The 26,864-nt window shown below is 51.4% G+C and overlaps 1 protein-coding gene across 7 annotated transcripts in view; it reads left to right on the top strand.

The window, feature by feature from the left end:
- Positions 1–25,417, top strand: part of Kiaa1671 (KIAA1671 ortholog) — a 133,448-nt gene extending 108,031 nt beyond the window's left edge. For all 7 annotated transcript variants that reach the window (XM_021163379.3, XM_029476888.2, XM_029476890.2 and 4 more), the window contains 7 exons: positions 10,325–10,443; positions 14,025–14,265; positions 16,104–16,278; positions 17,719–17,837; positions 18,529–18,671; positions 19,293–19,375; positions 20,754–25,417. In XM_021163379.3, the coding sequence (XP_021019038.1) occupies positions 10,325–10,443; positions 14,025–14,265; positions 16,104–16,278; positions 17,719–17,837; positions 18,529–18,671; positions 19,293–19,371 (876 nt within the window). In that variant the 3' untranslated portion in view covers positions 19,372–19,375; positions 20,754–25,417. The remainder of the gene's footprint in view (positions 1–10,324; positions 10,444–14,024; positions 14,266–16,103; positions 16,279–17,718; positions 17,838–18,528; positions 18,672–19,292; positions 19,376–20,753) is intronic.
- Positions 25,418–26,864: the final 1,447 nt, after the last annotated feature.

The raw sequence follows: 26,864 nt of genomic DNA, 5'->3' as shown, positions 1-26,864 counted from the left end.
TTTATTTACTGATTTCCTATCTGTGTATATGCTGTGGTGCAGATGTGAAAGCACAGGTTTTCTCCTGCCCTATGAATACCGCAAGTCAGACACAGATCATCCTACTTGGTGGCAAATACTCTTACCTGCTGTTCCATTTTGCTTGCGTGTCACCTGTTTTCAGTGGCCTCCTGGTTTCATTCCCACACAGCTGTATGTGAATCAGGCACATTTATAAAATAGCCATGGGGTAGAATTTTCCATCACTAACAGTGATTGTGCAGGACTGCCCCTGGGCACATTTGTGGTATGACTGTAAACATGTTTGCCATGTGTGTGCATTTGTGTGCTTGCATGTATACTGGTCTGTGAGTTGGATGCTTGAGTCTTTGGGAGTTCTTGTGTGTGCATATACAGGTATACACACTTTGTAGTCTGTAGTTGTGTGTGTGTGTCTGCATTTGAATATATATTTGTGTGTGTGCGCGTGTGAATGCGTGTGCGTGTGTGTGTGTGTGTGTGCTTGGGGTGCACACATTTGTGTCTGTACCCGTGTGTGGGCAGGTATGTTTGAACAGACTAGTTTTGAGAATTAGTACTGAGTATGGTACCACCTGGTGACATTATAATGTGATCATCCCCATAAGTCACTGCTGAGTCCGTGGCTGTCATGCCCAGGAGTGACTTTGCACTCACTGAGGAGTAGGAACTGGTCCTGAGGAGGCCATGGTAACACTCCCAACTTGCTGCTTTCTGGGGGGCTCACACTTCTGAGCTGGCTACAGCTCTGTCGCCTGACTTGTCCCTTGCCTGAAATAAATCAGGAGAGAGTTGACATGTGATGTTTGAAAAAGGAAGTCAAGTTTGGCTCCCTTGGGCTGTTTTAAGAATCTTTGGGGGTGGGGGTGGGGGGTATGAGAAGGCACTGGGGGAGGGAGGGGAGGTACTATGGGGGAGGGGAAGGGGGTATTGGAAGAGGGGAAGGGGACACTCTAGGGGAGGGGAAGAGTCTGGGGAGGGGGTACTGGGGGAGGCAGAGGAGACACTGGAAAGAAGGGGAGGGGACAATGTAGGGGAGAGGAGACACGGTGGGGGGGGGGATGAGGCACTGGGGAAGGGGGAGGGGACACTGGGGGAGAGGAAGGGGTAATGGGGGAGGGTGAAGAGACACTGGAAAGGGGGAAGAGACACTATGGGAGGGGAAAATGTAGGGGAGGGAGAGGAGACACTGGGGGTGGATGAGGCACTGGGGTGGGGTGACTGGGCTGGGAGGGGTGAAGAGGCTCTGGGGTATGGTGAGGAAGCTCTGTGCAAGCAGATTCCACTAAGGAGATAGTGGAGACAGCACAGTCTCAGGCTTTTGTATAATTGTTCCTCCCTGAGCCTGGCTTCCTACCTCCAGCCAGGACCACAGAATGCATTCAGAGGCAGAATAGGAGGGCATGGCTCCATCTCCCTCCCATGACCACCAGCTGCTTGTGTTCTTGTAGTTTTTCCCAGGGCCTAGTACCTTTGTCTGCTTTCAGATATTGTCTTTTCTCTTTCTGAAGCTGCCTCTGTCCCTCCCCTGCTGTCCTCAGTTTAATAAAAATGAATATCAGTGTGTGTGTGTGTGTGTGTGTGTGTGTGTGTATGTGTGTGTGTGTGTAGGGAGAGAGAGTGTGTGTGTTGGATCCTATGGAGCTGGAGCCATAGGCACTTGTGAGCCTCCTGATGTTGGTGTGAGATTTGAACCTGGATTTTCCGCAAGAGCATTAAACGCTCTTAACCTCCCAGGGATCTCTCCACACGCTGGCTTTCCTCGGGACACTGTGTCTCAGGCTTTTTGCTATCTGAATGCATGTCTGGCGCTCTCCCTTTAACCCGCCTTCCTAACAATGGGATGATTCCCCTTAGTGTGTTCAATAATTTAGGTTAAGTGCGTTTTTTAAAACTCCCGGCTTACTCTTGGCTCTTTACCATAGAACTTTAGAAATTATTAATACCATTTCTTTGAACTTAAGAGGGAAATCAAAATTACTTCTGTGCTAAGACTCAAGATGTTTCTGGAATGTTGGTCCTTGACCACTGCTGCCTATTGGCAGAGATGTCCTGATTCCCTCAAAATCTGCTTCTCTTGTGTTTGAAAGATGTATCCATCTGGTCTCCTTCACAGCCATTGCTGTGGCTCCATTCAAACAGTGCTTATCTATAAAGAGTTAATAAAGGTCTGGAGAGATGGCTCAGTGGTTAAGAGCACTGACTGTTCTTCAGAGGTCCTGAGTTCAAATCCCAGCAACCACATGGTGGCTCACAATCATCTGTAACTCCAGGTCCAGGGGATCTAATGCCCTCTTCTGGCCTTTTAGAGAACTGCATGAAAAGAGTGCACAGACATGTATAAGCAAAATCTATTAACCTAAAATACTTATTATTAGTAGTATTATTAGTATTATTATTATTTTACTGTCCGGTTGTTATCGTCCTCCTGGTCCATCCCATTCCTCCCATTTCCAAGAGGATGTCCCCACCCTATGTCCAATAAAATAATTTTTCTAAGTCAATAAGAACTACCATTTAAGGATATGTGTAGGGGAAAAAGACACCCTATGACACATTAAGATTTGGGTGACAAGCTGAAAGGCAAACTATATTCATAGACACTAGAGAGCAGGCAGGTGATGGTACCTGGATTTGTTCATCCAGTCAACTACCCAGTTTTGGTCTCTTCCTGTCTCCTGGAAGCATCTCTGAGCATGGCTCTGGGGTTTAAGGGTAAACAGACCCTGGCAGCCACCCTCCCTTAGCTCACAGTTTTGAGCCTCTGGGGCCTGCCTGGAGGATGAAGCTTGATTATTATGTTGAAGTAGGAAGACATGTCCACTGTGGGTGGCACCATTCCCTAGGCTGGGACTCTGGACTGTATAAAAAGGAAGAGTGAGTTGGTAAACACACTGCTTCCTTATTGTGGCTACAATGTGGTCATCTGGTGGATGCTCTTGTCACCATGACCTCCCAGCTGTGGTGGACTGTACCCTGGGACTGTGAGAAAAATTAACTCCTCCTCCCTCCTCCCTCTTCCCTTCCCCCTCCTCCTCCCCCTCCCCCCTCTTCTTCTTCTTTCTTCTTTCTTCTTTCTTCTTCTTCTTCTTGTTTTTTGAGACAGGGTTTCTCTGTGTAGTCCTGGCTGTCCTGGAACTCACTTTGTAGACCAGGCTGGCCTCGAATTCAGAAATCCACCTACTAGACCAGGCTGGCCTCGAACTCAGAAATCCACCTACCTTTGCCTCCCTAGTGCTGGGATTAAAGGCATGTGCCACCACGCCCGACCCTCTTCTTCTTTTTAAAGATTTATTTTTAATCCTGTGTGTGTACACGTGTGCAAGTGCCCTTGGAAACTAGGAGGGGGCATCAGATTCCCTGGGGCTGGAGGTACAGGTGGTTGTGAACTATCTGACGTGCCATGAATTTAACCCATGTCCTCAGCAAGAGCAGCAAACTCTCTCCAGGCCAAACTTAACACTTCTTGACGAATCAGACTCCAGTGGGTGTGGTCGCCCACTCGTGGGCTCCTGTGGACTTTCCCTTGTTGGAGGCCAGGCCGGGCTGGGACCTACAGTGGCTGATGTGTGTTCATGGTATTTTCCACTTCAGAAATTTTCTCGAGCTGTGCTCATGTCTCAGGATGTAGCCCTGGTGTAAGCTGAGAGAGCTTTTATACTCTTATCTGACACACAGAGCAGAGCACAGGCCCCAGGGGTTCTCCGGGCCCCAGCCTCCTAGCCCAGCTGTCACCTCCCTTTTTAGCTTTCCCGAAAGCCTGATCCACACACACCCAATCCCGAAACCAAAGCCTTCTCCTGCAGACCAGCTGTCTGGCCTGTTCCTATCACTTGCGGAAAAGTTGTCCCAAGGAGACAGAGACAGGGTGTCTCTGCCAGAGCCATCTTTCCACACAGCCCTTGTGTTGTATTGATGTCTTCCTGCAGTGCAGATCCGAAGCCCATATTCTCTTTTTTTTTTTTTTTTTTTTTTTTTTGGTTTTCGAGACAGGGTTTCTCTGTGTAGCCTTGGCTATCCTGGAACTCACTCAGTAGACCAGGCTGGCCTCCAACTCAGAAATCTCTGCCTCCCGAGTGCTGGGATTAAAGGCCCATATTCTTTGACAAGGTCTTCGCCTGCTGCCCTTATGGAGGGGTGGGGGCCTGACCGGGCAGTGTTGGGGCCCTAAGGGACCTGTTGGGCCTTAGCTGAATGGTGAACCTGTTAGCATGCTGTTATAGTGTTTGGTAAGAGGTCTGGGCAGTTGGCCAAAAGACATGAGCATCATGTCTTGTACTGGACTCTGCTTGTCACTGCCCAAATGCCAAGTGTGTACAAGCCCTGGTCAGATATTTAAGAGACTCCCAGAACCCTGAGCACCTCACAACCCCTTTTCCAGATGGGGAAACTGCGGTTGCAGAGGGTTGTTCCAGCTCACAACTGGCAGAGCTGGCTTCATCCAGGGCCGCTGGATTACAGAATCTTGCTCAGAACAGTTAGCTTGCTCTACACACAAGGGTAGCGACAAGTCTGGCCCAAGTCTGCAGTGCAAAAGGTTGAGGTTTGAGCTGCTCACGGCCAGACCCGATTAGCCCATCTACTGAGTGTTTGTGAATCCGGATTTGGCTCAAGTCTCTAGGAGTGGGCATTTTCTCCTCCTTTGAAGCTGCACATGGCTACTGAGATCCGCTGACTTGCTAGGAGAGGAAGCTGAGGCTCGGAGGAGGGCAGTGTGTAGCTAGCTGGAGGTCTAGGATGGGAGCCTAGTACTCATGGGTGTGTGGGCGCATCCAGATCCCTGAGGCTCAGGCACACAAGCTTCTGTCCCGAGTGTGCCTCTGTATCCCTCCTGCCTGGCTGCAGCTTGTTCAGGTGTCTGTCTCTTTCCTCCCTTCCTTCCTTCCTTCCATCTTTTTACTGAGTACTCCCACTGAGTACTCTTACTGAGTACTCCCACTAAGTACTCTCACCCTGCTTGGCCCTTGCTCTGAGAAGTTGCTGCTGAGGCCCGGCTGCCTCAGAGCCAGAAAAACTAGGAATGCACTCAGCCCCCAGCATCCATCAAACCGGGGTCACACTCCAGTCCTACTGTTTCCTAGACATGTGAGTGATCTGGAGCCTGTGGAGTCCCTTCTTTGGGCCTCAGTCTCCTCCCCTGTGAAATAGGTTCATACAGAGTCCTACATCACAGGTCCACTGGGATGAATAATGAGCGTGACCGTTGTGTTCCGGGGACATTTCTCTGGAGTAATGGGACAGAGTGGGTGTTCCCATTGCCAGTTAGGTCCATGACTGCATGACTCTGCACACAGCTAGGGTGTAGAGTGGCGGGGGAGAGGCAGGCTTCTCAAATTCCTTGTAACTGCACTGTCACCTGCAGCCGCTTGACTCAGGTCCCTTTCTTAGGAAATGTGTCAGACACTTAAGTACATGCAGGCCCCGAGTTCTCCTATTCCTCCTTCACAGTATCAGCTTCCCTGGTTTGGAAACTCTTCCCTATTTTTAAAAATATATATGCATATGTGTGTATGTATATATGTATATATGTATGTATGTATATGATGTATGTATGGGTATATATGTATACAATGTATATGTATGTATATAGTGTATATGTGTGTATATATATGATGTGTATATATATGATGTGTGTGTGTGTTTATGTATATGTATATGATGTATGTATGCGTGTATGTGTATATGATATATGTATACATATATGTATAATATGTATGTATATATGATGTGTGTATATGTATGTTTATGATATATATGATGCATGTATATATGTATATATGTATCCATATGTATGTGCCCATATATAGTATGTGTATATGTATATACATGCGTGTATGTTTGTGTATGTATATGTATATATGTATGTGTATATGTATATAATGTATGTGTGTATGTATATGTGTATGTATGTATATATATATATACATATATATATATATATATATATATATATATATATATATATAGGATGTATGTATGTGTATGTATGCATTTGCAGAGACATGTATCCCCAACGTATTTACTCAGCAACTACTACAGGCCTGGCAGTTCCCCAAGGGCTTGGGCTGTGGATCTGGAGTCAGCAAAGCACTGCCTCAGGGCACATGCAGTCTTGCCAGCCTCCTGCTTGTAATGGAGTTTCACGACACTTATCAGGGCTGCTCATCTACTTACTTGATGTATTAGTCACTTCACTGTCACTGACAGAATACCCAAGCAAGGCAGCCTGAAGCTCACGGCTAGAGGCCATCATGGCTGCAAGGCCTGGCAGCAGGAGGGTGAGGTCACATGGCACCCACAGTCAGGAAGGAGGGAGAGATGGACGCTGGTGCTCAGCTCACTCTCTCACTCTCCCCTCTGTATTCAGCCTGGGAGCCCAGCCCAGCCATGCCCACAGGTGTCTCTCCTGGGTGATCTACATCCTGCCAGGCTGACCGTTTGTCCAGCAGGACAGCAGGACAGCAGGACGGAGTCAGATTTGCTTTATCCAGCGTCATCTCAGATTCATCCACAAAGTGAAACCCCAAGCACACATGCGTGCTAAGTCAAGTTGCAGTCTGTAAGGGGCGATCCCACTCTTAGCACAGCTGCGAGCCAATTTGCCATGGAACCCGTATGTTTTGTTTGCTTGCACCTACATGTATTAGTTTCTTTAGACAAGATACATTTCTGGCATACTCTCCTCAGAACCCTTCAGACACATCTTTCCGTGATGGCAAATGTTCTGTATGCATGTCATTTTTACCACACAGCGTGGACTCCGGATTCCATGGTTCACGGCCCTTCTTGGTTTAGGCTGTTGTTCATGTTTTGCAATGACGATGAATCCTGCTGGGAGTGGCTGTGTTCGGGAACCTGGCAAGCGTGCTTGCTTGTCTCCCTGAGATGAACTTCTGCCACTAACCCTGCTGATTCAGCTAACCCTGCAGGTTTTAAATGGGGAGACAAATGTTCTGACTTGCTTCCCGCATAGACGTTAGAAGTGTGTGCTAGCCTGGTCTCTCAGTGCAAACTTTGGGGAGGAACTTCCACCTGCCGTGGTCCTGGGACTTGTCAGTTGCTGGGCCAAGCCAGTAGGTTTTCAAATTCTAGATTCCTGACTTCTTTTCTTTCCTTTCCCCTCCTTCCCTCCCTCCTTCCCTTCCTCCCTCCCTCCCTTCTTCCCTTCCTTGTTTTCTTTCCTTCTCTCTCTCTCTCTCTCATTCATTCATTCATTCATTCACTCATTCATTCATGACAGTGTTTCTCTGTGTAGCTCTGACTGTCCTAGAACTCCCTATGTAGACCAGGCTGGCCTCGAACTCACAAAAGAGATCTGCCTTCCAAGTGTCAGGATCAAAGGTGTGCACTGCCACCTTGCCTTTCCTGAGGGTTTCAAACATCATTTTCTTGTGTGTGTCATTATCAGAACCTCCTGGTGCATTGGTGGGAAGGGTAGAACAAGTAGGTTGCCGGGTGGGGGGACTGTAAAGAGCTTTGGATCCCACAGACGTAGCCACCCCCTACTCCAGACCCTGCTGCTCACCCATCTTGCAAACCAAGAGCTACACTCTGCTTAGTTCCTGTGCCTCGGTTTCCTCCTCTGCAGGCGAAGTACAGACTGAACGGCCTCTGAGCCCCACCACCCCTGGGTCTGCTGTCTAGGATTTGGTTCCCCTGATTTAAGACTTAGCAGAACTACGGCAAAGCCAGGGTACCAAGACTTACCTCTCCTTTTTTTTTTTTTTTTTTTTTTTTTGCCTACTTTTACTTTTAAGCTTTTGAGATGGGTTCTTTCAATGAAGCTTTGGGTAGCCTAGAACTCAGTACATAGCTCAGGCTAGCACTGAACTCATGGCAATCCTCCTGCCTCAGTCCCCTAAGTGCTAGGATTATAGGCATGAACCGATCCCACCAAGCTTGTTCTGAGTTTTCCAACATGCCCCACCTGCCTGGGTCACCAGGGAGCACGAGGTGTCCTTTGCAGGTTCACCATCTCTTTGGGAGGCTGAGAGAGGAAGTAACAGTGTAGGGCGGGTGAAGGCTTGCAGCGTTATGGAGGGAGATAGAAGAGAAGGAAGAGAAGGACCTGTTTTCTTGGGGAAAGCAGGGCTCAGCATTTAGTCACAAACAGGGAGGCTTCAATGGGAGGAGCCTGAACTGCTGAGGCTCAGGACAGGTGAGGTTAAGATCTGTGCTGCTGTAGGGAGGGAAGAAGCCACACTTTGACTTAAAACCCTGAGAGCCACTGGCTTTGCCTCCGTGAGCCCCTGCAGCCAGGGAACCCAGTGTTGCCCAGGAGGCCGCTGCTTCAGAGGCCTTGACTCACTTGCCTATCTGCCTGCCCTGTGTTTGGGGAGCTTGGGCAGAGCTGAGAGAACACACAGTAAGAAGGTTTCATCTTCACATGGGCAGTTTGGAGTCCCTTGGGAGGCGGCGGACTGTGGGGCCTTGTAGCCGTGACACTGAGATGCTCTGACATCTGAGGATGAATACCCTGTGACTGACTGTGAGTGTCAAAACAGCCAGCTGCTTAGCAGCCACTACTCTTGGGACTCTTAGGTGGCTGGCACTGTGTCCCACACAGAGGGATGTTCTCTGGCCACTGAGGGGCGAGCATGTGGAGGAACTGACCCAAAGAAAATCCCAGACTAGAGTCAACCAGGATGTTTTATTTGGGTGGTGGATTATTTACAGATGTTCCCTGTGATGTGTGCCTGTGTGCGTGTGTGTCTATGTGTGCATGTATGTGTACATGTGTGTGCATGTGTGTTTGTGTGGATGTGTGTCTGTGTGTGCATGTGTATCTCTGTGTGCATGTATCTCTGTGTGGGTGTGTGTGCACGTGTGTCTTCATGGGTGTCTGTGTGCATTTGTGTCTGTGTGTGCATGTATGACTGCATATGTGTCTGTATGAATGTGTAGGTTGTGTGTGTGCACAGGTGTATCTGTGTAAATGAGTGTATGTGATGCTGACAGATGCTCTACCAATGAGCCCCCTGCCCCAGTTCCCGTTGCAATTCCTTTGCAACAGAGGTGGGCCCTGGCTCTGAGGCCACACAGAAAGGCCGCTCCCGATGCTGCTGTACTCTGTTGCTCGGCCAAGATGTTCTGAAGTGGGAGGAAGCCACGCCAGGATGATCTTCTCCCTCCTCATCCCCCACCTCCAGAGTCCTCATTGAAAGTCTGTAGCTGGGAGAGTCCTGAAAGGCCAGGCTGGGAGGCCATCTGAATCACTGCTGAGTGAGCAGCCCATCCAAGGCCACTCTTGGTTACCCTTGAGAGCTTCAGGGCATAGTGGCTAGTTTCCATGGTGACGATGCAAGACAAGGCCTTTCTCACACCATCCGGATGAGTGGGGACGTCAGCAGGGCAGGTGTCACGCTGACTCATGAGCCACCCCTGATGTCAGGCACTAGACAGGGCCCACGGCTAGCTCTGTGATGACCTCCTTGCTTCCCGCCTGCAAGTCACACCACTGGTCCAGGGCATCTCTTTCCCTGTTAGATTGAGCTCTATGAGGTGGCCTCGTGTCAGGTGACTTGATACAGGCTCAGGGTCACTGCTATGGGGGCTCTGGGCTGGACAATGCTGGGAGGTGGTCTGGTAAATCTGGAATGTGGGAACAGGCCTGCCTGGTGTTTCTAGAGTGTTGAAGTGGGAGGAGATGGGCTGCACTGTGTTGGACACAGACACTGACAGGGCCAGGTGACATCCATCAGGACCCTGTACCTGGCGCTGATAAGTTACTTTTCTTGGCGCTGTATCAAGATTCTGGCTAATGGAGGGAATTCTGGTTATCTGAGGGGGTTCTGGTTAACTGAGGGGCCCTGACTAATGGTGTGGGTTCTGGGTAACTGAGGGGGTCCTGGTTCACGGAGGGGAGGTTTTCTCCTGCCCACTGTTCCAGAAAGCACAGCCCACTGTGGTGGGAAGGCCTGGCCACAGGGCATGCTTGGTCCTTGGTGGTGCAAATTTGTTCACATGGAGGATCTGGAAACGGCTCGGGCAGGAAGCAGGACAGATTCACGTTAAGCCGGCCTTCATCAGCCCACGCTGCTGGTGAAGCCTTATGCCCCAAAGATTTCATAACTTCCCTAATGGAGACCAGGTATTCACACAGAGGTGCTGCAGGGGACATTCATACCGGAACCAAGCCACCGTCCATCCAGAGTGCCCATCTGAGCCCAGAAAGTGCTGCTTCCTATCCTGTCTCGGCAGACCAGGGCGTGGGTCTCCTTTGCTCTAACATGGGAAGCAGTGGGGAGCTGGGTACTGTGGGGGCGTGTGTCCATCTGTGCCTGAATCCCTCCTCATGTCCTTGCAGAACCAGCTGAAGCAGTGTTTCTCCAGGCGAGCACCTGAGGCCAAGGATACTGACACCCTCGTGCAGGAAGCCGACAGCCAGTATGGGACCTGGGCAGACCAGCACCAGAATGGGGGCAGGTAAGACTCACCTAGGTGATGCTGCCGGGTCCTCGGTGACACAGATGGGACAGAGGCTGCCTTGGTTAGGGTTTCTGATGCTGTGATTAACACTGTGACCTAAAGCAACTTGGGGAGGAAAGGGTTTTACATTTCCACATCACGGTTCACTACTAAAGGCAGTGAGGGCAGGGAGCTGATGCAGAGGCTATGGAGGGATGCTGCTTACTGCCTTGCTTCCCCTTGGCTTGCTCAGCCTGCTCTCTTATAGAACAAAGACTACCAGCCCAGAGATGGTACCACCCACATCAATCACTAATTAAGAAAATGCCCTACAGCCTTGCCTACAGTCTTAATGGGGGCATTTTCTCAATTGAGGCTCCCTCCTCTCAGATGAGTATAGCTTGTGTCTGGTGGACATAAAACTATTTGGCACAGAGTCTATGTGACTATCTCAGAGATTTCTGTATTTTAGGAAATTGTAGCAGGAAGAGGCCATTGTTATACAAAGGGCATAAGAAAAGCCCAAAAAGATGGAAATAAAGTGTAAAATATTGACAGTAGGCAAGCAGTCTGGACAGTCAGGAGCGTGTAGAGGTAGGCAGACCCACAGGGACAGACACCCACAAGGACAGACGTACAGACAGAGTAAACTGGAACACTGCTGTAAACAGGAGGCAGGTCAGCAGTGCGGGCGACGGTCTGGGTACCTTGTGGTAGCATAACATTCTGAGGTTCCTCAAACACAAGGCTCCCCACGCGCATCCGTGGTCAGCTCCACACATGCCTTAAAGCATTTATAGAGGACAATGCCATATTACAGTGCCAAAGCCTGGTCTCTCCCATGAGACTCTGGGGCCGGCTGCACAGTGCTGTAGGGTGTGTCACTCTTGGTAAGCTCTGTGTCCGGAGTGTTTTTCCACTATGTAAACACACCGAAGATGGACGGACAGACAGCAGCCCTGGGTCCACCCCAAGCCCAGGAAACAATTATGTACAACAATGAACAGTAACAACCAACAGCAAAGTGTAAAACCAAAAAACCGCTATTGAGCCCCAGGGTCACAACTGCATTTGTGTGTCTGCTGTCAGGAGTGTGTGTGTCTGTGTGAGTCTGTGTGTTTGTGTGCGTGTATTTGTGTACACATACCTGACGATTCATGGTCCGCACACTATTCTGTAAGCAGTGTGAGCATGTATGTAGTTCGAAGGATCCTCTTCTGCCTGGCTGGGAAGGAACCCTTGGGTCAGCTGTTGGGAACTGCAGATGGGAGGTGGTGGCAAACCCACCCCTCCCTCATGGGGGTTGCAGGGTCAGTGAGATGAATCTGCCCACGGACACCTTCCTCCTCCACAGAAAGGGCAGGTGTCTGGCATCTGCTGCAGGCTCCCGTCATGTCTGACTGACTAGCCCTATGGTCTCTGGACATCATGCCAGGATGGGAAACTGAGGCTCAGAGAGAGGCAGGGACCTGAGTAAAAAAACACTCTATCAGTGGCTAAGTGATCTGGGCTTGTACTGGGGCCTCCATCTCTCCCACCGCTCCTAACCTATGACTTACGTGTGGAGTAAGCTTCCTCGAGTGTTTGTAAGCATCCCTGTGAGAGCTTCCAACTATCTGGTTATCTGTGCTGTCTCCAGAGGGACCCTGAGTCCCTGCAGTACCCCATTCCCCTAGCTTCTGTCTGAAGATCTGAGACCTTGGAGCTTCCAATAGCTAGTGCCCCCTGCTGTCCTCCAGAGGAACTGCAGCTTCCTGGGACTAGGCTCTCTTGCCTTGGACAGTGGTGCCCCCTGCTGCCTGGAGGGTGATACTTCCCTCAGCCTCTGTGTTTGTCCTCTTCCCTGTTAACACCCTATACCCCCAACCATGAAAGCGTTTTGGAGTTGGGAAACAGACTAGCACTCCAGGGTTGAGGGTTCAGCCCCAGGGGTGTCAGGTGAGCCCTCCTGTGCAACACTGTCTAAGCTCCTTGTTCTTTCATTGTATGAGGAGAGGTTGTGGCTACAATGTTTCCATTGGCGGTGGTCCTGGTGACCTGCCTGGGTGGTATCCAAAATCCCCTCAAGATGCCATTTTCCACATGGTGCCTGGAAGAGTAGGTTCTCAAGTCTCCACTGAGCGTGTGAGGGAGAGAGAGGCTGAGTATATGAAGGAAGGAGGACCGAGTGTGTGAGGGAGGGACTGAGAGACTGAGTGAGTGGGTAACTGAGCTAGTGACTGGCTGAGTGAGTAAGTGACTGAAGTGAGCATGTAAATGGCTGACGGGAGAGAGGGACCACTGAGTGCTTGGATGAGGGAGTGAATGAGTGACTGACTAGACTGACTTGCTGGCTGACTGACTCACTGACTGGGCATCTGAATGAATGAATGGCTGGCTGACTGACTGACTGACTGACTGACACTGAGGAGGTGACTGAATGCCTGACTTAGTGATTGGGTGACTGGCTGTGTGACTGGCTGAGTGAATGAATGGCTGACTGACTAACTAACTGAGTGGGTGACTGAATGCCTGACTCACTGACTGGGTGACTGGCTGGGTTACTGACTGGGTAACTGGCTGAATGAATGAATAAATGAATGGTTGGTTGACTGAGTAGCTCACTGGCTGACTGGGTGACTAACTGACTGACTGAGTAGGTGACTGAATGCCTAACTGGCTGCATAACTGGCTGAATGGATGGATGGATGGATGAGTGGATGGATGGATGGTTGGTTGACAGAGTAACTCACTGGCTGACTGGGTGACTCACTAACCAACTGGCTGGCTGGCTGGCTGGCTGGCCAGGTGAGCGAGGCAGCTGTTGGTCTGAATCAAGAGGCCCGAGGCCCAGTCTTCTCTGCTGGTTATTAGGGACTCTCCGACCTGCCTTGCCGTCACCCAGGGGAAACGCAGCATGAGCTGCCCACATAGGCCCTGCATTGTGTCAGCTGTGCAGGTCATCAGGGAGTGCACAGAGTGGGGAAAGTGGGGTTTGTCTTTAGAGGGGTACCCAGGGTTGGTGTTAGAAGTGGACTGATGAGTCCCAGCAGGTCCCCACATGGAAGGACCTGAGGTCTGAGGTCCCTGAAGCTTTTTTTCTTCAGAGCCTTGAAATTCACCACATACCTCCCCACAGCCTATGTTGCCTCTCATTCATTCATCATTCTCTGTCTCTCTGTCTCTCTCTCTCTGTCTCTGCCACCCCCTGTGTGTGTGTGTGTGTGTGCACGCACACACTTCTAGGGACAGGTGGTTGCTATATAGCCCAGGTTGGCCTCCACCCCCTGACCCTCCTGCTTCTGCCTCCTCCTGTGGAGATTCCTAGTGTGCCGCCATCACTCTGGGTTGGGTCTTGGCTCTCCTTTGCAGCCTGCACTCAGCAGCTCCTGGGTTGGGTGGCGCACAGTCTCTGGAGGAGACCAAGAAGCGTCCCTGTCCTGCACCTGAGCAGTGTGTCATGGGACAACGGACCCCTAGCTACTGTTGCCAGGAGTGGAGATCTTCCAGGAAGCCCTGCTGTCCTCTGAGCCTGAACTCTGAGCTGCATGCTCTTGTGCTTGGGGTTTGGTGTCCTAGGACCCTCGGTGACCTCTGTCACTTTCCCCCTTTTCTTGCAGTTTTGGCCCCGAGTCTCCATCTCCTGACAGCAGCGCAGCGTCTGTGGGAAAGCAGCCCCCCGGCAGTCACTTGTCCTCATATACCGAGTCCACGTCGGTGGAGCAGCATGACAGCTCCAGGGACCGGCGCAGCTCCAGTGTGGACCGCTCTAGTTCTGAGCTGGAGTCCACAGATGGCCCAGAGGGGCCGCCTCCATCAGACGTCTGCCCTGCAGAGGAAGATGATTTCTCCTTCATCCATGTAAGCCTGCAGCCAGTGGAGGCGGCTGGGCTGGAAACACATTTATTAAAAGGAAACTGTGGCCTGGGTGGGATCTTCAGCCCTCCAGGACAGGCTCTGTATGCCAGGAACCCCTGCAGTGAGCACGGGACAGAGCCTTTGACATGAACCGCCCTGTAGCTTAGGGCATTCCTTACTAGCTGGGCATCTTGGGGCAAATGCCTTCGTCTCTCTAGTGCTTGGCTTTCTTACTAGTAACCCGTACATAACTCTATGGCCTCAAAGGTGATCTCGGGTGTCCAAGGTGCCGTTGAGCACTCACAGGTTTGCCTGTGGTTTGCCACTCTCACCTGGCCGGCCGTGCACAGCCCGGGGGCCCTGCCTAGAGCAGACACAGAGAACAGCCTTTCCAGGTTCTTATTCGGCAGGCATGGAGTACTGTCTGACAGCCATTCCAGTCGCAGGCCCTCTCCGTGGGTCTGAACTGAGCTTGCCTGGGTCCCATGGCACGGTCACCCCTCAGGTGCCCGCTGTCTCGAGCCCCAGCTTGCACAGTGTTCTGCTCTGGTCTTTTCAGGAGCAGAACAGAACCCGACCCTGCTCCAGAAACCCTACACTCCTGGAGGATGCAGGATAGGGTCCCCCCTGTACCCTACAAGGAGGATGGAGATTAAGGGATTATTGCTAGAGCTTCCAAGGGAGGGTAGGGATCATTGATAGAGTCTCCAAGGGAGGATAGGGACCATTGCTAGAACCTACAATGAAACTTCACTCCTGATAGCCAAGCTCCTGTCCTTACTCTTGGGTAACTGATGCTCCAACTGACCTTGAGGGGCCCCTAACAGACCTCCAAGGGGACTCACAGCCTACACATGGCAAGGTCTTTCCTGCAGAACCTCTAGACAAGAGTGTAGACAGAAAGAGCCGAGATCAGCCTCCGGGGACCCTTTGCCATATAAGCAGGCCTGGCGCCCACCTCTCTGGGTGTTGTAAGGATTTCAGTAGGTGATCTGTTACTCGCTCAGCAACTGAGCACTAAGCTCTCAACTGCTGCTGAACCTTGCTGAGGCTCATGTGTACGCACGGTACGGGTCACGTGACACAGAGGTCTTGCTGGACGATTCTTCTGGAACTCTGAGCATTTCCTGTTGTGCTCTTGTAAGCAGCAGCGGCAGCAAGCAGCCTTGGGTCCCCAATAGCTGGCTTCATCCCGGGTCCATGCTGATAACTGAGGGGTGACATCCCCTGCCTGTCTTTTGGATTAGCCGGTTGACAGGGCTGCCGAGTCTGTCCATATGCTGGCCCTAAGTATGAGGTAAACTGAGGCGTATGTGGGGTGCCACCATGACTTGGGTGTCCTGTGGGGGTCATTTGGAGATGTCCCAGGGTGGCCCTGTGGACATTGAACGTATCCCCTTTTAGTGGTGGTCTGTAGGTGATCCCACCCCTCCTATCCCACCCCTCCTACCTGCACTCTGGATTATCATGGTGGCCACAGTGAATATCAGGGACTCCATGAATATGGTTGTTACAAAGAATGAGAGAATACACTCAGCTATTCATCAGACAGACAGAAAACAAGCACATATTGAGCCCCCCAGTCTATATGTGCGCCTGTGCCTGAGTGACATCACAGGCTATGTCCTGATTGCCCATTTGCATTCTGGGGCACTGCTCACATGGCTTCCATGGGGGAGCCAAGGCTCACAGCATCGAGGGTGCTGTTAGAACTTGATACACGCCCCACCCCCGTGCACCCCTGAGAACACCCCTTATGAACAAGGCTACACACAGCCTGCAGACAGTGCCCTCTGCTTACAGTTTCTTTCCTTCTTGCCTCCTCCTTGCCACCCCCAAAGCAAACCTCAGTCCTCGACTCCAGTGCCCTCAAGACCCGGGTGCAGCTGAGTAAGCGAAGCCGTCGCCGGGCGCCCATCTCCCACTCACTCCGGCGCAGCCAGTTCAGTGAGTCTGATAGCCGATCCCCTCTGGAGGAGGAGTCACACAGCACGTGGATGTTCAAGGACTCCACAGGTATGCCAGTGCAGCTTGCATCTGACCCACATTCTGCAGTGAGCAGGAAGGCTGTACGCTAAACCCTGGGAAGAACAGCCCGACCTTAGAGGGTTTGGGACACAGTCACCCAGGAAGGCTGTGATTTCGCATCCTGTAGAACTTGGTGTAAGCAGGGTCTTGAATGTGTTCTGAATCCATCCATGTGTAGTGGGCGGTGCCCATTTGTCATCCCAGCAGTTTGGGACAGAAGCGAGATCTTCATGATGCAAAGCCAGCCTGACCTACAGAGTGAGGCCAACTGTGACTATATAATATGACTTAAAAAAATCTATTTATTTATTTTATGTATACAAGTACACTGTAGCTGTCTTCAGACACACCAGAAGAGGGCGCCAGATCTCATTACAGGTGGTTGTAAGCCACCATGTGGGTGTTGGGATTTGAACTCAGGACCTTCGGAAGAGCAGTCAGTGCTCTTACCCACTGAGCCATCACACCAGCCCAGGGGTCCTTGCTTCTCATTGTCCATCCATGCCAGCAAGTGAAGGTTAAAATGTGAGGCAGGGGGAGGGGGGACTGGGAGGATGTGTAAAGTGCTTGTTTCACAAGTACAGGGACCTGAGTTCAAATCCCCAACACCCACGGACACTTGTAGCCTCAGCCCCAAGGGAGCTGAGACAAACTGATTCCTGGCAGTTGCTGGCCAGCTCTTGTAGCCGAACTGGTGATCTCCAGGTCCAGTGAGAGACTGACTCAAAAAGAAAAAAAAAAAAAGATAAAAAAAAAAGATAAAGCAAGGAGAGATTGCTGTAGGTCGCCAGCATCATGGCATGTACATACACACGGGTACACACACATGAACACATACACACAGACTCAGTAATACAGAGCGTCTGTTGGGCCAGAACCATGCCAACCCACCTGGAGCAAATGCAGCCCACCACAGTGACAGTGCACCCAGACTCCCTCACAGGGACCTGGCAGCAGGACCTGTGGCTTCCATAGCCCTGAGCACGTGCTTGGAGATATGAAAGGCTGAAAGGCTGGGGCTGACCTTTCTGAGCATGCCCAGTGTCCAGCTTGGCCTGGGGCTCCAGAGGATGTGCTGAGCTCTACCGATGACCAGTTCTTAGAGAGGTAGAAACTCCTTACCCAGCAACCCATCAGCAGGAAGCCCCGGCCCAGTCTCTGACTAGGGGGTCATTCTTTGAAGAGACTAGCGCTCCATATCGCCCCCTGTTGGTGGAACGTGTCTCTGCTCCCTGAACTACCTCTGTCAAGGATGACCTATTATTCTTCCAAAGTGGCAGGAGCGAGTTTGAAGAAGAGAAGTGAGCAGGAAGCAGTCTCTGGGGCTCATGCTCAACTGCACAAGCCCAGAGTGGGCTAGGAGTGTCTATGTCCTCGTGCAGGGATGTGGGAGGGGCCACCAGTGACTTGAAGTGCTTCTCTTACTAGAGGAGAAGTCGCCCAGAAGGGATGAATCAGATGAAGAGCCGCCCCGGGTGGAGAGGACCCCTGTCAGCCACCCACAGAGGATGCCTGTGTTCCCAGGCATGGACCCTGCTGTGCTGAAGGTACTAGGGCTTCCCAAGAGCAGTCAGCATGGGTCTGCTCCTTCCTGCCTGCCCTTCCTTCTGTCCACTCAGCAGTGCCTTTTCTTCCTCTCGCTCTGTCACCCATTTGTTATTCCCTTCCTGTCTACCGGTCATATTCAAACAGCCTCCTGCTACCTCTTCCGATTACTCATCCATTTAACATCCTCTGTCTCCATCTGCCACCTGAGTGCTGGAATGGCAGGGATGTGACATTATGTCTAGCTTCTCCCAGGGGAATCCAGCTCACACTGTCTTTTATTTGTTTTTTTGTTTTTGGTTTTTTCGAGACAGGGTTTCTCTGTATAGCCCTGGCTGTCCTGGAACTCACTTTGTAGACCAGGCTGGCCTCAAACTCAGAAATCCACCTGCCTCTGCCTCCCAAGTGCTGGGATTAAAAGCATGTGCCACCACGCCCGGCCACACTGTCTTAAGTTACCGGTCACCCCTGCTATGTGCCTGTGGACTCTAGAGCTGCAGGCTCTGCGTCCTTGTGCCGATGCAGGCGTGAGTTTGCTGGGGCCTTCACTCCAATGAAGCTGTCAGTCTCTCACTTCTCAATCCCATACTTCCAGCCTAGACCACCCCAGTGCCTTGTGAGGTGTTGTTGTGCAAACAGCTACATGGGACTTGTAGACAGGAGACAGTGACACTCGCCGTCTTCTCTCCCCAGGCTCAGCTGCCCAAGAGGTCAGAAGTGGACAGTCCTGGAGACTCTCTCAGCTGGACACCCCAGCCCAAGAGTCCTAAGTCGCCCTTCCATCCTGGGGTGCTGGGCAGTCGGGTGCTGCCTTCCAGCACAGAGAAAGAGGAGAGGTAAGGATGGGGATGAAGACACTTCCTGCACGTGATTAGGATGCTGACGTGCGATATGTGGTGCGTGCTGGGTGCTGTGTCGTGTGTGCTGCTGCGTGGTACGTGCTGCGTGTGTGGGGGAGGGGTTAGATGGCAATCGGTGTTTTCCCTGCAAGTGTATTCTGAACTCTGATAGTTAGAGTTGCAGCCCAGGGGGAGATGACAGGAACCCCAAAGCCTCTCTTCTCCTTCCTCTCCCTCCTGACCCAGAACTCCAGGCCGTGTTTCCAGGAACCCCTGCCAGGCGCAGCCCTCTGCACATGGATAGAAACTGAGGCACTCAGCCTCCTCTTATGTTTGGGAAGCACATTGACTTAGGCGAGTCAGGAGGCCTTGCTGGTTGGCTGCCCTTCAGGGAGGAGGCAGCTGCCCCCACCCCCAACCAGGCTGATTCTATGCATCCTAACCAGGCCTGATTCTCTGGCTTCAGCTCTCAGGCCAGAGCTGGTGGTAGTCATGTTGTGAGGCGCGAGAAGACCTGGAAAGGTCACATGACCGTTCTGTGGCTCACTTTCCTCATTTGTAAAATTGGTTTGGTGACTCTGTGACCTTGATTGGCTCACAACGGCTCTGTGGTTTCAGGTCAGAGGAGTGCTCGCCCCAGTGGCTAAAGGAGTTGAAGTCCAAGAAGAGGCAGAGCTTGTATGAGAATCAAGCCTGACCAGGTAGGACAAGTTGTGCTGAGGCACAGAGAACTTGGGGCGGGGGGGAGGGGGCTCTGGAGGGAGGACCAGGGGTAAGAGAGTCTGGGGAAGTGTATATAGGGTAACCAGGGCTCCGAGCCCATGATCCTGACCTTCCTGCTGCCTTCAAGACCTTTGGAAAGCGGGGACATCAAAGGCCAGCTTAGCCAGGGAAATTTCAAAGTTTTGCATAGGGAAATCTCAGTATACAAACCATGCAATTAAAATTTAACTAGAGACTGTATATAGCCAGACTCTTGGCATCCACCTGAGATCCAGAAAGGGTTCACTGACACTGAGATCTGGGGACCCTAACGTGCTGCGTGTGAAATGGCCTAGGGTCTGCATGAAGCCCTCATAATAATCCCCCCGTGTACTTGAAAGCACCTCTCGTTCTTTAAACTGTATTTATTCGTTGTACAAGTATGTGGTATGTGAGGGTGCATTTCCATGGTGCAGATGCAGAGGTTAACTCCAGAGTCAGTTCTCTCCTCCCACCCATGCGTGGGGCTCAGGGATTGAACTCGGGTCTCCCGGCTTGCACAGAAAGCTTCTTTACCCACTGAGCCCTCCTGACGGCCCTTTAAGTCACCTGGATGGCTTCTGACTCCCCAGGACAGTGTCTCTGTTTTCTTGTCAATCCCGCTCTTGCCTGGGCGATGCTGACACATCTGCACAGGCTCAGTAGAGGCGCATCCCGTGCTTTGGGGGAGCACATCACAGTGGGCTTTCTCTTTTGGCCCTGGGGCTTGGAACCTCATGCTAGACCAGTGCCCCGCAGATGCCCCATGGGGCTCCCTCACCTGGCTCTGCCTATCATACTCTAGATAATTCCCAGCAGACCATGCGTCTGACTGCGGGGGGTGTTATAGACATGTGTACACCACATGTCACATAATTACGTATATGGGTGGACACGTGATGGGTACATTCCCAGGCATGTCTGTCTCAGGGTGGTAGTGGAGGATCCAGGGCCTTGTGTTTATTCTGTATATTGTCGGGGCTGGAGTGCAGTTCAGCATGTGGCCACAAGGGGCGCAGACTTGTGGTTCCCATGTGCCCTGTGCTTATGACCAGCAGCCAGACAGCTCCTGCTTTATGGTGCGTGTCCAGAGCCTTCTGTGGTGTTTTGAAATCTGTGCTAACTACAACCCACTGGAGGGGAGTTGAGGCTCTGAGGTGATGCTCAATTGCTCCTGGTCAGAATGCCCCAGTCAGGAAAGATGGAACCCCACCCCCACCCCCAGTGGCTCCTGCACCACCAGGGTACAACCTGAACCCCAGCCTAGGATGGAAGAAGGCCTGATGGTGAGAACCGCGCCGGGTGCTCTGCTAACCAAAGACTGTCCTTTCTCTGCAGACAGGATGTCACCACACCCATAAACTCAAGCCTTAACCGCCTGATGTCTGAACCTGAGGCCAAGCCACCCACTCCTCCCTGACCACCACGCTCACGTGCCTGGGTCTTCCCACCCTGAAGACTGCTGTGCTGAGCCACACCCGGGTCCCCACAGGAAGACCCTGTCCCGGGACTCGCTCCAGTCCACAGAAAGATCTTTCGGCTCTCCAGGACTGTGGATCGGCCTTTGGTGTGATAGTTGGCCTTCCTGCCCTCTGCATACACCTCACCAGACTCCCTAGGCTGGGAAATCAGCTCTTGGGCTCCTGCCCTGGCAGCCCTTCAGGAAGGACGTTGACAAGCAAGCTTGAATGGCTTTTGGGTTTGCCATCATCCGAGGATTACACTGGGGTCTGTCTCTCGGGTTGGGTTTGATTTTTTTCCCCTGCCCTTTTTTTTAAAACAAGCTCCCCTTTCCCCACTAAGAGCCTACCTTCTGACTTCTGACTTATAAGCACAGCCCCGCCCCATCCTGTCCATACCCTTATCCTTCCTGCGAGGCCCCGTGCACAAAGTTGGCCTGGGTCTCACGGCTTTCATGTTTGCTTAGAGGGGGATAAAGCAATAATGCAGCCAGTTTCCCCTGAACTTTGGCAAAGTGCTTGTCTCAGCATTGACAGCAGGAAGAGGCAGGCAGTATCCGGTTGCCTCCGGTTACCTGATCGCTGTCCAAGCCTACGAAGGCTTGTGACGTTCACCCTTGTCCACGTCTGGGTTGCTCTGATCTCCGTGGGGGGCAGCTTTTGCCCCCAGTCTCGAGTGTTATGAACCTCGGTTGGAATTGTCCATGCCCTGGCCACTCATGTCCTGGACCTGCTCTTTCTGAACACCCATATCTTGCTGGAGAGAAGACACAACTTAGCTCAGCGGAGCAGACGCGACCCCAACCCCACCTTCCATGGCTCCCCTGGACAAGTGATTATCAAGGCCCCACGTGGATGTTGCTCTAACTGAAAGGCCCCTGTACTGGGAGCCCCAGGCCAGATGCTGGGCCAAGAATAAGGTCTATGGTGTCCTCCATTGTGCTACCTGCATGCTCACTCCAGGGAGTCCCAAGAGCTTCTGTACTCCTGTTTACTTTTCTTATGCCTCCAAGGTGACATCAGAAGCCCCCCAGCACCAGCGGTCACCCCGGACACACTAGGCCAGCTGCCCGCAGCATGCCTGCAGCTTCCAGAGACCTTTTCCCAGCCTTGCTTTGGCGACATGCTCAGCAGTTCCAAGGTGGTCTGTGGCCATGGAGGGCGCTGGGTCGGGTGTTTTGATGAATGCCTGCCTGGCGCGTGTGCCCACCGCTGCCCTGAGGTCCTCAGAGTTAGAAGTTGCTCTCTGTAAATCCGTTTCTCACAAGTGGTATCGAGACCTGCCTCCCCTGTCCATGGCTGCCCCTCTGTTTCTTGCCTGCTCCCTCTGACCCGCCCTCTCTGCCTGGTTTCCCTTTGGAAGGGTGTGGTATGAAGAACGGATGGCCGTGCTTGGTGTCTCAGGTTAGGACGGTCACCTGTGCCTGTGGGCTGAGGTGTTCAGCAGCAAGGAGATGGCAGGCCCCACCTGTACCCCACCTTGTGCTCTGACTGCAAACAGGAGCCATTGTCTGTTTACCCAGTTCCTGACTCTCTTCCTCCCCTGAGCGAGTGGCGAGAAATCACTTGGGCTTCTGTCTCCCTGCAGACTCTCCCATGGTTGCTGTTTCCTGTTTTGTTTTGTTTTGTTTTGTTTTTTAAGATCCATTTTGTATTCTGTGGCAATTTTGATCTAGTAGCGTGCCAGGGACTTTTTTTCAAACACACTAGCAGGGCTGAGAGTGGGGCTCAGTGGACAGAGTATGTATCAAACACACAGGAGGTCCTGGGTTCTGACCCCAGGACCACATACATCAACTGTGGTGGTGCACATCTGTGTGATTCTAGCACCTGGCAGACAGGAGGAGGAGGAGGGAGGAAGAAGAGGGGGGTGGTGACTGCTTAGAAGTCTAAGGACATCCTTGGCTACATAAGATAGGGACAAGGCAGCCTGGGCTATAAAACACTCAAACAGAACAAAGCAACATTCTACTCATGATTTTGAGTCTAACTTGTCTTGACTCCTTTCTTCTGGAGAGTAGGAGCCTAGTGTAGATAAAGACCATGGTGACAGAGAGTGCTCCTGGGTGGCAGGGAGTGCTCCTGTCTTAAGTATCAGAAGGCACGGTGGAATTAAAATGGGCTTGCCTTGTCTCCTTTGCTAACCCCTCACACCTGATGAGAAATCAGCTTGATTCCTTATGAAGACCCATGTATGGACAGCAGGTCTGGCCAGGGCAAGCTTCTACGTCTCTTCCCCCCTCCCCCTCCCCTCCAATCCAAGATCTGACAGTTTCACTGGGTGGCGAGTGACCTGCTGCAAGTTGGCTGTGTCCCCGTTTATAGAATTGATGCAGCTCAGAGAGCAGAGGCCCATGCTTTGGATCCTTAGCCGAGCTGAGCAAGTCCTCTTTTTAAAGCCAGGTGAGGTTCTGGGGCCAAGTAGTGTGCTGAGTGCCTCCCCAGGACCCTCCGTGTAAAGGAACCTAATAGGCCCTAATCAATGTGTGTACTCAGGCACCTGCGTCCCTCTCCCCCAGCCCTCCCTCCTGGTGACTCGGGCTGTTTTCAGAATCTTGTGTAGGCTCCATCACCTCCTCTTTGCCCATCAGCATTTTGACATCTGACTTTTGGGTCCACCCCTCCCATCCAATAGATAGGCATTCTCCTACATAGTCGCTGTCCTCAAACCCAGAGGCCTTTGCCCTGTGAAATGGAGTGGCATGGTGCTGTGGGGTGTCCTCAGCTCCAGCAGAGAAACTGGGTGGTCCTGGGGAGTAGGAACTTAGTGTAATATGTATCTCACACCCCCCACGTTGGATGCAGGGACAGATGGGATCAGAGGGGTTTGTAGGGTAAGGGAGTGTCTTAGGGTTTCTACTTCTGCACAAACATCACAACCAAGAAGTAAATTGGGGAGGAAAGGGTTTATTTAGCTTACACCTCCAAACTGCTGTTGATCACCAAAGGAAGTCAGGTTTTGAACTCAAGCCACTAAGTAACACCCCCTCCATGGCCTCTGCATCAGCTCCTGCTTCCTGACCTGCTTGAGTTCCAGTCCTGACTTTGGTGATGAACAGCAATGTGGAAGTGTAAGCTGAATAAACCCTTTCCTCCCCAACTTGCTCCTTGGACATGGTGTTTTGTGCAGGAATCGAAACCCTGACTAAGACAGGGAGCAACCATGGAGTTCTGTCTACATGCCCATTTTCCTTCTACAAGACAGCCACCTCCAGGAAGCAACTGCTAAAGTAGAGTTGGAAATAGACCCAAGTCCTCAACTTAGCTGCTGAGCAGGGATTGGAAAAATACTCATGTGATTCCAAAGGAAACTCAGCTGGTCCTGGTGTGTGTGTGTGTGTGTGTGTGTGTAGGGCGGGAGTAGGGATAAGGGCTGCTCTGTCAATCCTGACTTTACAGCCACTCATCCTGGTGCCCACAGATCACACTTGGGATCTAGGCTCGATTGAAAAGTGCAAAGCCACTCCCACCCCTTGTTGATATTCAGCCCTGGCAAGTCCTTTGGGCAACAGAGATGCTGTGCCCTCCAAATGTGCCTTTGTCCCACCACCTGTCAATAGGGGGCGATCTCCAAATACCCAGGTTCCCGATATTGCATTTCCCACTCTTGGCATCTCTGAGCTTGCCTCTGAGACAGGACCTCTGTTGACATTTCGGGAAGGTCACATTCCAGAAAGCCTGAAGCCATGGCAGAAGGCAGGAGGATGTGGCTTCCTCTGTCCCTGTCCCTATCCTGTGACTGCCTCATTACACCCTAGAACATCCCTTGTCTCTGTGGCTCCCACAGTGAAGGACACCTCTAGCCTGCATCCTTTACCCACCAAGAGTCTCCTTCAGCTGTTTATGTCACCTGTGCTGTGACAATCCCTGGCAGCACCGAGCCAGCTAAAAAAAACCTGTTAGCCTCTAGAGGACAATCTGCGTTTTAAATGTCATCCCCTGTCGCCTTACAGAATCTGTTATATGGGGCTCACAGAGGTTGTATATTGATCTACAGAAGGCGTTTGTACCAAACTCTTTCTTACTCTGTTCTAGAATGATGACGGTCCTCCTCAACACGCTTTGTATGCTGGGGTGGGAGAATGGAATTATATATATGATATAGGATATATTTTCCTAACCGTTCCTCTGGGTCCTACCTGGGATATGTGCATCGCGATGGAGAAGGACTCGCAAGGTGCACATCCCGCCTGCAGCATTCTGACAGCTGCCTTACTAATCCACAAGCTGCAGGACTTCTGAATGACAGCAGATGGTGGGCACTGTAGCCAGTCCCAGGAAGAACCTAACTGCGTGACTGAGAAATCATCTATTAAAAAAAAAAAAACTATATTTTTACTGTCAAAACAAATGGGCTTCCCGGACTTCACAGTGGCCGGATGTCCCGTGTGCTTTTATATTTTGTCACTGTAAGAGGTTTTTTGGCACAGACAAGCATGTCAGAAATCCAGCTGACTGCACTGAATGGGTGAACTCTGCATGTGCGAAGGGGGCACACCCAGACTCCAAAAGTAGTAAATAAAGCTTTCCTGTCAGTGGTAACTCTGAGGCTGCGTGTCCACAAGACAGCAACGGGGGTCTCTTGGGTCCTTGGTTATTCCAGGAAGGAGGAGCTGCTGGGGCGATTGGTGAATAGAGACCAGGGGTGCTAATCAACAGCCTATGCAAGGATAGTCAATAACCTATCCATGATGAGAGCACTGTGGCCTAACCAGGGAAACTAATCAACAGCCTACCCAGTGATGCCTAGTTGATAACTTACCCAGGAATGGCAAGTGCTAACCTATTCAGGGAAATTAATCAGCTTACTGAATGATGTTAGTCAATAACCTACCCAGGGATGGAATTGACTGACACCGTGGCCGAGAGCAGCAGTCAGGCAAATGCAACGGCTTGTTCCTTAGATGCCGTTCTGTCTGGGCAGCCCATTTTAAGGGTGGGAGTCCTAGTTTCCTTTCTGTTGCTGTGATAAAACACGGACATTGAACAGTTTGGAGAGAAAGGATTTATTTGACTTATAATCCCAGGGTCAGTCCATCAGTGGGGACGTCGGAACTTCAGCTGCCCACAGCCAGGGTCTAGAGCAGAGAGAGGTGGAGACAGCTTTGCTTGTTGCTGTTCAGTTCCGTCTTTCAACCCTCAGCAGCTTAAGAAACTCTGCCTAGGGAATGGTACCACCCACATCTAGTACAGGTCTTAGGGTTGTACTGCTTTGGAGAGACACCATGACCAAAGCAACTCTTATAAAGGAAAACATTTAACTAGGGCTGGGTTACAGTAGGTTCAGTCCATTACCACCATGGCAGGAATTACAGGGCAGTGTGCAGGCAGACATGGTGCTGAAGGAGCCGCGAGTTCTACATCTTGATTTGCAGGCAGCCATGGGGAGGTTCTCTTCCACACTGGACATAGATTGAGCGCAGGACCTCACTGCCGCAACAAACTTTCACCAACAAGACCACACCTACTCCAACAAGGCCACACCTACTCTAACATTGCCACACCCACTCCAACAAGGCCACACCTACTCCAGCATTGCCACGTTTCCCAATAGTGCCACTCCTTAGGGCAAACATATTCAAACCACATCACATCAATTAATTAAGACAGTTCCTACAGATGTGCCTGTGGGCAACTCAGTATATGATCCCTCAATTGAGAACCTAGGTTTTGCCATGTCCTGTGGGTGATTCTAGATCCTGTCAAGTTGACAATCAATTTTAAGCCCCATAGATGTTAATCAGTAGCCTACTCATTGTGGCTATCTTAGGGTTACTATTGCTTTGATAAAAAACACCATGGTCAAAATAAAACTGGGGTGGAAAGTTGGGAGTTTTCTTGGTCACTCACAGTTCCATATAACAGTTCATCATCAAAAGCAGTGAGGGAAGCCGGGCGTGGTGGCGCATGCCTTTAATCCCAGCACTTGGGAGGCAGAGGAAGGCGGATTTCTGAGTTCGAGGCCAGCCTGGTCTACAGAGTGAGTTCC

This window comes from Mus caroli, unplaced genomic scaffold (assembly GCF_978045245.1).
Source record: "Mus caroli unplaced genomic scaffold, Mus_caroli_1 scaffold_4, whole genome shotgun sequence".
Taxonomy (NCBI): Eukaryota; Metazoa; Chordata; class Mammalia; order Rodentia; family Muridae; genus Mus; species Mus caroli.
This window is presented reverse-complemented; position numbering and strand designations above follow the sequence as displayed.